The 13,048-nt window shown below is 34.7% G+C and overlaps 1 protein-coding gene across 6 annotated transcripts in view; it reads left to right on the top strand.

Annotated features, from left to right (window-relative positions):
- Window positions 1–13,048, top strand: part of LOC147844722 (uncharacterized) — a 101,756-nt gene that overhangs the window by 22,083 nt on the left and 66,625 nt on the right. For 5 of the 6 annotated variants that reach the window (XM_087248281.1, XM_087248283.1, XM_087248280.1 and 2 more), the window contains exon 4: window positions 12,519–12,663. In XM_087248281.1, the coding sequence (XP_087104407.1) occupies window positions 12,519–12,663 (145 nt within the window). Of the gene's footprint in view, window positions 1–7,429; window positions 7,525–12,518; window positions 12,664–13,048 lie in introns of those variants that run through there. The other variant, XR_015483164.1, reaches the window with a different exon arrangement.

The following is a 13,048-nucleotide window of genomic DNA, read 5'->3' as shown; positions in this document are numbered from 1 at the left end:
TTGAAATTTGGGTCACTGTGACTCATTTTGCTGGATCAGGTCACATATAATGCAAACAAATAACCATTTTCTTTTTTCTAAACTATTATAATGGGCTCATGCAGCAGAGGGGCCTTTACACTTGCAGAACTGATTTCTGTTTCATTTGACTAATTCTGGCATTTAGAAAGCTAAAGAGCGTCAATGCAATATTTACAAGTAAAATTTTGCATTTGCAAAAAAAAAGAGATACTATTAACACACTCATTAAAAAAATGGGTGAAAATACTGAAAGTGTAATCCTGTCACACATATTACACGTAGCAGAGATGGAGTGAGGGAAAAAAATCTTACAGTATGCCATTTTCTGTCAAAATTGCACCAGTCTGGGAAAGAATTGCTGTCCGCAGTGGTCATACTGCTCTGTTTGCATGAGATAATAGAAATAAATCCACTCCAAACTGTGTTTTTAATTAGTAAAACAAAAGGCACATTGTCAGTGTAGCGTGGATGAGCCAGTGGTTTAATCCTAATTGGTGTTTAATTAGAAAATGAGTTACAGCGTACCTCATACGCATTATATGAAATATAAATGTATTTATGCTGTTCTTTCTCCAGCCAAACTCTTTCAGTGTTCAAAGTTGGTTTTTATACTATTTTTGTTTAAAAAAATGAGATTTAAATGAGGTTTCTATCCAATTCACTAAAATTAAAATAATATTTGGATAATTTTGACATCTTTATTTATTAACAACAATAAGATTAAAATAATAATGATAATGCTGTTAGTAATAACCTCTAAGTATCAGAGGTTATAAGATCATAGATTTTAAGATTAAGATAAAGATCTTTCCATATCTCCATATGATCTTATTTTAGGTACATTTGACAGGTTTCTTAGCTTTTCTAATAAAGTTGGGCTGGGTTTAAAGTACTTTAAATCTGAGGAAATCAAAAAAAAAAAAAAAAGGAATCAATTAATTTTTCTACTTTGTACTTTTGCATCACCCGTTTCGGTTTTAAGAAGGTTTGCTCCTCAACCTGCGTGTGTTGCGTGTCAGCATTATTTTGAGCTCTGCGTGTGTGTCTGCAGCACCCGTGGCAGATGATGGAGTCGGTCTGGTGCTGCCAAATCGAGCAGGGCAAATAATTCAAATAGCGAGTGGGTGGAACAAGATAATGAGGACCTCCACCAGCAGGGCGGATGATCTGCCGCACGAAAACAGAGAGGAGCCAATATAGCTGCAAAACTATCACAATGATTTTCACTTCACACTGACACCAGATCTGTTGCTTTGCCTGTTTGCTGAACAATACGCCACCAGCCTCTTATTATGACATTTTACGTCTCAACTGCTTCTATCGTAGAAGAACGATCTGATGAGAATTGAGAGGATTGTTGTGGAGTTATTTAGTGCAATATTCCTGCTTCATGATTTGGGAAATACATTTAATTGTACTTCATTTATTCACATAGCCACTTACTTGTTCATTCATTCATTCAACTCACCTACGCACTCATTTATTCATTGACTGACTCTGTAAATCATTTTCTCACTCTTTCATTCATTTGTTCATTCATTATTTCACTCACTCACTGACTTATTCATTCATTAATTTACAGACTGACTGACTCACTCCTTTATGAATTCACTGATTCATTCATTCCCTTATTCATCCATTCACATACTCAATCAGTTTTTACTGATTCATTTATTCACTCTTTTATTGATTCATTACATCACTTACTATTTCATTCATTTATTCATTCATCCATTCATTCATTAATTCATTCACTCAATCACATTTTATTCATTCATTCACTCAAACATGTACTGTATCTTTTAATCATTCATTCACCTTTTTGTTCATTTATTTGTTCACTTGCTCTCTTATTGACTTTTATTCACTTATTTTCAGAGAAACCTATTTATTCATTCTTTGAATTACAAACAGACAGATAGACTCATTCATTTAAGTATTCATTCATTTATTTACATATTTACTCACTCACATACACAATCACTTATTATTTTATTAAGTCTTTTATCCTTACAATTAAAAATTTTCCATTCACGCCTATTTATTTTTCATAGCTCTTATTCCTTCATCCACTCACTTAATCAACCACTTATTGACTTAATAATTCCTTTTCTTACTCGCTCACTTATTGCTCTTTTATTTACTCACTCAATGACTTACTAATTTTTTCATTCATTGTTCACTCAATTACTGACTCTATTCTTTACTCATCAACTTAGTATTATATTCATTCACTCACTCACTCACTCACTCACTCACTCACTCACTCTTATTTATTCATTCACACACTCACCCACTGACTTTTTTATTCACTTATCCACTCTTCTATTCACTCACCTTACTGACTCTTTCATTAATTAATTAATTCATTCATTCATTCATTCACTCTTATTTATTTATTTATTTATTTATTTATTTATTTACCCACTCACCCACTAACCTTTTTATTCACTCACCCACTTCTATTCATTCACCTACTGATTCATTCATTCATTCATTCATTCATTCATTCATTCATTCATTCATTCATACATTCATTCACCCTTTCGATAGACAGAAAAGTAAGCTTCTTTTTTTTAACAACAGCTGGTTTATAAACATTTACCATTAGAAAGCTATTTGGAACATGTTGCTTTACTCAGTGGGCATTAAACTCAAAGCAGGTGCTGAAATAAGTTCACGTGAAGAGATATTAATTGTGATCCAGACTAAAAGCACTGTAAACACTGTATCATGAGCTACATATGTGTAAAAGAACACTGCACTTCACTTTGAAACTATTATATTTATATAATGAAACTACTACATCTGTGATTTGATAACTGCATGAACAGTGCTGTTTTTTTCACATTCTAATATGCTTACAACTTTACACAAATTCAATTTCATGGTAGCAAAAGACTTTGAACTGATTCATAAATAAATAATAAGTATGTATTTTAAATTATATAAGTAAATAATAAGTTTCTTTTATAATTACAAGGTCTATCAGTTGAACCAAAAGTCATTTGTCTTCTCGTGTGCGAGTCTCTCGCATTAATGAATGCATTTGCTCATCGTCATTTGTTCATCATAAAAGTAATTTGTTTCTCCTTCCACCATTGGTTTTGTCGGCCAGATGTCTGATTTGTCCCACATGCAATGAGATTTCAGAGACTGTTAGCCATGCTGGCATTCTACACATAAGACTGACGGTGCCTCGTTTCCAATTAAACTAATAATGTGTCCAATAGCAGCAATCAATGAGAATCTCACCTCGTCTCCTCCATGTTTCTTCAGTCATCATTAATATGCCATTATGCTCACTGACCACAAATAGAGGCACGTATCGACGTCCCCCTCCATCTTATTAATATTGTTTTTGCTTCACTATCTTCAGGGACGCATCAGTAATGTTTCATTAACTTTTGAATGAATTGTTAGGCTGTTGTTGTTTTATCTGATCAAGTTGGTGCTACGCGATAATGGGTCACATATCTTATTAAAAAGGCATTCATTGAAAATATTGTCCTTCTTATTGGTGGAGATGATGGCGCAGTTGGGTTTAAAACAGCATCAGTGCATCATTTATAACGAATAAGGAAATGAACCATAAAAAATACAGTGACAATATTTTCCGGTATATTATGGGATGGCAACTTATAATGGTACGTTTACACTAAATGTGGATGAAACGTTGGGTGTGAGTGATTTAAATGCAAAGATGCGATAGTCATTATGCGGTGTGAATGACGCATTTCAAGCTAATGACATAGCACAAATTAAGCGTTTTTGGGCATTTGACGTGCATAATGTGATTTGCGTAAATCAGTCAAGCCACGTTAACCAATCAGGAGCTTGTTCTAGTAGTGTCCTTCTTCTGAAGTTGGTGAAACTTACTAAGCTGGGTGCACATCTAAAGGATCTTATAGACCCATTACCAGTTCGAGGTGTATCTGCTGTATTTTTTAGCCTTCATTAGCAGAATAACAACTGCTAACCTCTCAAAAAAATCTGTGTCAGCCATTTTGCAACAAACCAGAGAGACTGTTGTGAAGAGAATTTTGGGAATTAAGTGAGTAAACTCTATTATGACTAATTTAGGCGATTAAGTTCAGATTGCACGATTTTAGTCCTGATTTTGACTCGCCGACAGATTTTGAGAAATCTCCGACAAATGCCTGAAATCACAGGCAAATCAGTACTTATTCATGTGAGTAACAATCACACTGTCTGAACTATCAAAGACGCCATCTGAGGGAATCGCTGACAAGTTTCCGACGCCCGTGAGATATTTGCCATGCTTAATATCTGCACCTATGTGTGATGAAATCCCATGCCATGAAATGTGTTTTGATTGAAAATAACGTCGGCCATCACCTACAACCAGCGAGCAGCATTCACTAGTGTGGGTATCTGCTGACCAGCGGGAGGTTGGAGGAAAAGTTAAAAGCACTTATTTTCTGTTTATTTAGACCCAAGAAATGAAGGGAAAACTAGAAATTTGGCAGGAGCACCCGTGTCTGTTTGACGTGTCATTTGAGCAATATCACAACCGGCTCGAAAAAGAAAAAAGTTGTGAAGAAATTGATAATTCCCTTCAAAGCCAGGTGAGCAAAATAGTATTTTCAACCAAGGCTCATTTCTCATTATGTAGTTAATAACAAAAGATATACTACGTGATCTTACTTTTATTGCATGTCACACCTTGCATGTGTTTGGTTGAGAGTCGTAGTTTGAACAAAGTTGTCTGTGATTCTTCCTATTGTGAAGACATTGCATGACTACCCCAGATTGTCATGCAGTGTGAAAACAACTGTGACATGAGTAGTTTAAAAATCGCGCTAAACTCGCCATTTTTCACACAAGGTACATCCGGTGTAAACAACTCATTACAACATATTTCATTAGTGTTTGCTATTAATGTTAATATACCAATCTACTGGATGTGCCAAAAGCGTATTTCCATGTTAGAGTTTTAAGTGCTGCAATATAAATTAAATTGTAAATTCATTAATAGTTGCCTTTCCATGAAACTTTGCAATAAAAATATAAACAATAATGAAACACAAAAGCACAAAAGCAATAAAAAAACAAGAAATGTATATTTTTTATAAAATATAATCATATTTGTAACTTTTACTGTTGTTTGTTTTACCATACATTAGTTTTTCATATTTTACTTGCAAAATCTATACATCTGACAATATTTTACAATAAAACTGTATGTAATGCTGTTACCTCACTATATAGTGTAATATATATACATATATATATATATATATATATATATATATATATATATATATATATATATATATATATATATATATATATACACACACACACTATATGGTAACATAGCATTATATGCAATTTTACAGTGAAATACTGTCAGATATATGGGTTTTGATTGTAAAATATGAATAATATATAAACTTTATGCTGGGGTAACAAAGTTAACCAATTTTTGATTGTAGCTGTTCTTCACAATGTTCTGCTTCATGTAGATAAAGGTTTAATATCCGTATGCCGACTGTCTCTGAGGGATTCAGACTGAGTTCACCTGACTTGAATGTTGATTCTTCAGTCGCCGCACGAGTCCAGCACCTGAGAGGCATGTCAATAGCAAACCACAACCATCTAGTTCCTGTTCAGTTCAGCAAACACACAAACATACAGCTGCTCTCACTTCCCGGCAAAGCACAGGCTTGACGGGTAATTTCAGCTTTGCAGAAGCGAATGACAGAACAATTACCTGCATATTTCCAGTGTCTGCTGCATAATTGGCATTATTATTGTACAGAACAGGTAATTAAAGTATATAAAGTCAAATTACATTCAGTGTTTTATGTCTGTTTTAGTTAAAGGCGTGTGGTGAGAAATTAAGGGCTGGCTTAGCGTGCGGTGTGTTTTCTTAGCTAGTTGCCAATTATGTGCTTTGTGCTCTTTATTCACTATGATAATAAAAAAAAGCATCTGCTACAAAGACGAACGTAAATCTAAACACACAGAATGAAAGACATATTGTCAGCTCATGCAAGAGAAATACAAAGTCAGTGGCTTCATAATTAAAAGCAACGTGATTTAGCATAATCTTTCATGAGAAAATCAGAGGAGTCACAGGCTGACGGTTTTGCGTCGCTTAAATCATTTGAAGCTTTTCAGTCTGCCGTGTCTCTGACCGTGAAACAAACCTTCCCACGCACGCACATCAGCGTCTCTCCGGGCTTCCTGAATATTACAGGTGTGTGTGTTTGCGCATCCAGCTCGTCTCTCCATTGCCAGACGTCCAACAGCCAATGTTCTCTGCCAAAACAAATTGACTAGAAATCCTGCTATTCATTTGCATTATGCATTGATCTGTACCAGACAATAATGGGATCTGACTGCATTTCACCATCGCCGCTTTTCAATGGAACAAAATAATGCGTTTGAAAGGCTTCCATTAATTTCGCAAACTCTTCAATCTTTCTGTTTATTATGCACAGAAGCGCATCTATTAAAACAGTGGCCATCTGTTTGCTCTTGTGTTATTGCCATTTTAGTTAATTTGCATTCTTATGAAAGTGTGATACGCTTATGAAGTGAAGGGAGTCTATTTTGCTTAAAAAAAATATTTAAGCAAAATACAATTAAACTTCAAATCAGTTTAAAACTGATGCCACAAATTAAATCACAAACAAATCATTTTGGCTTGTGAAATATTGCAAGTTTTTATTCAAATTAATGACCATAATTGTTGTAATTAGTTTAAAAACTGGCAACTTATTAAAAAACACACTTTGTAATGACTCTTATGTGCAACCAGTCTCATTCTAATTTCTGGAGAGAGGAAACTTTTCGCGAATGCGCCAGAGGCCACTGTAAGCTTTTTCAGATCTCAAATTTCTCTTGTGAGTGCCATTTTTGCCTGCTCTCCTTGCGTAAATTTACCAAAGGGCCGCTGTCGACTGACTGACTGACTGACCAACCGATCCCCTCACCCTCTTTCTTTCCTAAACCCAACCGGTAGTGTTTTAAAAGCACTGATTGACCAGCACCCACTCACTTCCCTTAACCCAACCAACAGTGTTTTCAAAAGCAATCCAGAAAAAGAAAAGCCCTCGCGGTAGCCTGAGTCCACCAGAGGCCGCTGTTGACCGGCTAACTGACTGACTGACCAACCGACCAATCCCCCACCCTTCCCCTTCCCTAAACCCAATAAATAGTATTTTGAAAAGCACCTATAGACCCGCCCATCCCTTTCCCTAAACCCAATCGCAGTGTTTTGAAAAGCAATCCAAAAAAGAAAAGCCCTCAACTGATTTTTAACACGTTTTCAGATTTTAAAACATTCTCATCGTTATTCACTTTTATTTTAATTTTTGGCTTTTGTTTTTGTCTTACCTGCTTTCTGGAACTGTACTTCATTTATTTGTCATCGCAGTCAACTCTGCTTTGCATCTCAAGTCTGCCGACTTACGTGTCTAGCTACCAAACAACAGCTGAAAAGCCGTCCACTTTAAGGCAAGCGGTCAGCTGGTAAGTGCAAAAAGAAACGCTGTCATACCGCCTCATAGCTTTCGTTTTTAAAGACGAAATGCATCCATACGTAGCTCTAGCTACATAATTCGCAATCTCCAGAAACAAATATATGGTTACGTTTTCAGAATGAGTCTATAATGCTTATGGCACCATGTGAAGCGTGTCATGCTTTTAATAAATATTGAATATTAACAGTTTACTAAAGTTTCAGTTCAGTTTTATGAACTTGTTCACTACAAAGTTTCCTCACTAATGTCTGTTTTACACTGCACGCGCAAGCAGTGGAGAGCAGAAGCACTGCACAGTTGTTTGCATTTCACACCAGCTAAATCTGGAGCACACAGTCGAACAACGGCTGTTGCACAGATCAATCTATCTCTGTCTGGTCTATCTATATACCTATATATCTATATTTGCACTTTTCATCTGCACCAAAGCTCACAGCATTTTTCTTCCACACTGTTTCCTTAACCTGCACATCTTTATTTTACAAATATATAGATCCTAAAAACATATATGCTTCTCAAGCTCTAAAAGGGCTGTCATCCATGTCTTTTAAGGTGCACTCGGCCAGAAGACAATCGCCCGTGATATCATGTAACATTAATTTTGTTTTTGATTGTCAGCATGATGTAGGCCTATAGTTCTAATAATATTTATACAATATAGTTATAATGATATTTATACATGATCAAATAAGTGTGCAACTTAAGCAAAAATAATAATAAAATTGTTTTAAATTTGGTTCTGTACTTCGGGCCCATAACAAATATTTGTTGCAATTATTTAATTGTTTAAGTTAATTTGATTGACTATAAAAATGCAACTTTTTACTGTCATTTAATGTGTTTTGGTCTTTATCAATACCTTTACACTTCGATTGAGTGCTGCTTCTGGGTGCAGTATAAAAGGTCTAATCTAAAAACACAGGATGCTCACGTTCTGCTCGCACATGCTATGTGAAACAGGTGTAAGAATGATTTTATCGACATGCATTCCAATTCACATTAATATTTTGTTAATTTTAAGCTTCCCCTGCAGTTTTGTTTTGTACTGTAGGTTTGTTTATATGGAGCTGATTACAGTATTCAAATTACTGTAGGTTCTAAAAAAACTATCCAAATGGAACTCTATCTAAAGTGGCAGAAATGACACAACTGAAAAAATGGCACAATAGCATTTGACACTAATGTTGTGGAATGTAATAAATAGAAAAATAGGCATCAAATAGTTAACTTATTAAGCAAAAAAAGGAGCAGTATGGTTAGTATGTCACAACAGATGATGTTGGTGATGTCATAATGAAAAGCCTGTCATCATTTACTCAAACTCAAGTGGTTTTAAACTTTATGAATTGAAAACAAAACAAAAATATTTTGAAGAATGTTGGAAACCAGCAACCATGGGCATCCATAGTAACAAAAATACTTTGAAAATCAACGGCAATGACAGTTTTTCCCCATTATTCCTCAATCTATCTTTTTTATGCCCAACAAAGGAAAGAAACTCAAATTTGGTTTAGTAAAGTAGAGAATGAGTAAATGATGGCAGGATTTTCGTTATTGGGTGAACTATCCCTTCAATCGAGTAAATAAGTTTTCAAGCTTTCTGGTTTATTATGATTTATTTTTTAAATGCATAGCAAGTGTTCATTAGCTAACATCTGATATAATCCACTGATATCACTATAGTTGTGTGACTATTATTCTTTAAATTTAGAAAATTATCTTGACATAGTTTTGATCATTTAAATGGGAATTTACTTAATCTAGATTTCAAGAGTATTGCTTAATGCATAATTAATATACACTGGTGGATATACAAATATGAAGCTTAGATAAAGAATAGAGTGCATGGTAGTTTTCAGCTTAAGCACAGTTCACATTCATTGCCACTGGTATCATTAGTTGCACACTTAGTTGAAATAACCTTTCAGTCTGGGAAAATTTCCATGTTTATTTTTATTTTCCCTTAAATGTAAAGATTTAATACACTGTGCAGACACACACATATTTCTCACCACTTTTATGACTCGGTGGGCTCTCATCTTTATTCCCTGCAGACACTAATTGAAATGAAACAAACTCATTCAGTCTCTAGAAACAATAATATTTCACAGTGACTCATAACAGTTGAATGTTGGATGCCTCTGGCTTTACTTCCTTGACTCTAAATAAAAAAGCACATATTTACTGCTTCCAGCTAAAAAGTAACTGTGTCTATCAAATGTCAGTGTCCCTAAATACATTTCTGGCCTGTGTTTTAAATCTTGTTAGATGAAACAAGAGGGCAGACATGATAACAGACTTGTTCATGGAGACGTGACACTATCACTAGTGTGAAAATAAAGGGCTTTTCTTTACACCATTAAGCAGTGCTTTTTCAAAATGTCAAAGTGAGCAACACTGTGAAATCCTTCTGTCACAAAAGGCTTGTTAGAGGTGTTATGGGTTCACTGTTTGTCATTGAGCTTTGAAAAACAAGACATCGCCTGTACCTTTTTCCTACAGTAGCAAATCTAAATGCTGTTGCAGTCTGGGAAGTTGATCCGTCAATTCTGCTCACTGAGGGCCTATTTACACTGATGCATTTTAGTTTTAAAGCAGCGCTTTAGATTGGAAGCAATCCACATCCACACTGGCATTTCATGTAGCGTTTCTGAACAACTCTCCATCCACACTACACCTATGAAAATAAACATCACATAAAAAATTAATTTATGGAACCATGTACACCGATGCTGCACACTTGCCCTTATGCCCTATATTAAGAATGTACCGATATGGATTTTTTGGCCGATATCGATAACCGATAACTCTTCAGGCCGGGAGCCCGATAAGTCGATATATTTTGGCCGATAATTATAAATGTTTCAAAATGTATTATTTTTTACAGCAAACTTCATCAAAGATTCACTGCTCTAATGAACTGAATAGTCTATACTCAAAGCAAAAAAGCTTTCATAGCAAATTAACATGCAACTTGACTGTTGCATAAAAATAAAAGGTTCAATAACAAAATGGGATTTAATCAACAAGGAAGTGAAATATAATTTAAATAAAATGAAAATGAAAGAGCTAAGGACTGAAACCATCTCAAATGTTCTTGAATAAAACATGTTACAGTGATGTACACATGTACAAATATGTCATGTTTCAAAAAAAGCCTTTTTTAAGATGTGTTTTGACAGTTCAGAGCCACCGTACAAGCAAAATTGCAGATTGTATTACTTTAGAAAATGCGGCATAGATTCATTTTATTTGGCGGTTTAGATTCTTTTAAACACATGTAGCTGCTTCTTGTCAATCAGACAATGCTTCTATGTTCATTCTTGCTTTCAATTGCGGGGAAAATTAAAAGGAGGCAGTTATGTTATAGGCTCTGTTTTGTTATGCATACAGTAAAGATGACGGTCAAATAAATATGTAGCTACAGGATGCCTTAACATTTTTGGTGTTCTGTCGTTAATATCAAAATAAAAATAGGCAGTTCCTTATTTCATGTTTTCATTTTATTATTATGATAGTGAAACAACATAGCCAGGGTGATGTAAACGGCGTTATAAAGCAGCTAACACTGTTCCCTTTGAAGATTTACTCGACGTGTCAATGAGTGTTTGTTTTCCATATCAAATTTGCAAAGTCTGAACTTTCTGTACTTAATACTGGGAAAAAGCCTCCATCAACTGCTACTTCTCAGTTTTCAGAAGTCACAGTTTTCTTCCATCCACACTAACATGGAGCAGTAGCCTTTTAAAACAAAAACAACCTTTTCAGCATTTTCAAAATGCTCAATTTTCAGGGCTCGAAAACTCTGGGGTAGTGTGGATGGAAGGCGTAACCATAGCAAAACTTATGCATTTTGAACCTAAAACATATTATTGTAAACAGGGCCTGAGAAATAGTCATGGATTCCAATCTGAGGCTTCAGCTGTACACTCAAAAAATGAGGATGCTGTTTGTTTAAACTACTTATTTAAAATAAACTGAAACAGCACAATTCTTAAACTTTTTTTTTCTTTTCTTTTTTTATGGGGGTGGGCAACTTGATTGATTTATGTTCAATCCACTTAAATTTGTAAAAACTAATAAGTTAACTTAATTCCTTTATGTTTTCCCAACACAGATCAATTTTGTGGAACCCAGCATTTTTACAGTGTATTTAAACTTGATCAACTTTGGCTTGTGATCCAGCAGCACATATAATAAATACGTTTAAATGAGTGGAGGCAGTCCAGATTGGCTCTTCTTTAACGCCCACATCTGCTCAGAGCCACAGAGAGGAGCAAATGGTTGGTCTCTTTTTATGTTCTGTGCTGCATTAAAACTGTTTCCACAACAGTGTATGAGAAATAAAAAGAGCATAACTCCCTTTGGGAAGGAACACTGTGCATCTGTGTCTTTTGCACACAAACATTTACAAACCCAGTCACAAAATATTTGGGATGTTTTGTAAAATGCAATAAAATCAAGATTCTGTGGTTTGTACAAAGTACAAAGAAAATATTACCAGCGCTTTCACTGACAAACTATATTTCAACTTTATGCTGGAGCCATTAAATTGTGTTTATATGTGCAAAATAAAATGCATTTGCCCACTGAATACTTAAAAACTTTAATTTGTGGCAATTAAATAAGGGTTAAACAGGAAACACAAATCTTATATTAGAACATAAATTTTGGCAATTGGGATTGTAAATACTGACCAAAATAGTAGGGGCTACTTCTATAGCTGTGAAAAAAAAACAGATTTTTCTGACTGAAGATTAATTCTAAAATGCTTATTAATCTATTCTGAAATAATCTACATCATTTAAAGTACATGTCTGCATATCTCTACATATCCTAATACATAAATAAACAATGAGGCATGACAAGTCTTGATTTGTATTGTCTATTTCTTGCAGCCAAGATTGACTGAAAGGTCTTTCTTTATCCATTCATAGCTGAAACACCATTTGTTTTCAATCAACTTTCTTTTTCCCCTCACAGAACAACTGCCGAGACAACAATCAGTCAGCTTTCAGAAGTGGATATTCAGCAGAGAAATCCCTGCCTGTCCATCAGCAAAGCCCAGCAGCTTGTTAGAACTGCTTCCATCATCTATCCTCATTCTGTTGGATCTGTCGGCAACACAGTAAGTTACCAGATCTTCCAGTATATGATAGATACAAGTAATTAGAGTAATAATTGAGGATCCAGTAGCAAACTTATAAGGTACCTCAGTGCATAAGTGCTGCAATTTAAACTCTTTAAAATTAAAAATACATTACAAAACATCAAGTGCATGCTATAATTATTCTATCCAACCACAATGATCAGCACATGAATTTTTGATAATTTAAAGTTTAATTGCTGCTAGGTATTTTTGAAAATACAAGTTTACAGACTTATATATTTATAACAGCAGCAATGTTTTGTGAAATATTTATTTGTTGGCTCACCATTGGGCCCATATTGAAATTTGTTTAATGATTTTGCCTTACTGTTGCCAATTGCAAGAAGGTTAAAGAAAATGTGCT

The sequence above is a fragment of the Danio rerio genome, chromosome 4, assembly GCF_052040795.2.
Source record: "Danio rerio strain M-AB ecotype USA chromosome 4, GRCz13ab, whole genome shotgun sequence".
In the NCBI taxonomy this organism is placed as follows: Eukaryota; Metazoa; Chordata; class Actinopteri; order Cypriniformes; family Danionidae; genus Danio; species Danio rerio.
The sequence above is the reverse complement of the archived record's forward strand: the minus strand, read 5'-3'. Positions and strand labels throughout refer to the sequence as shown.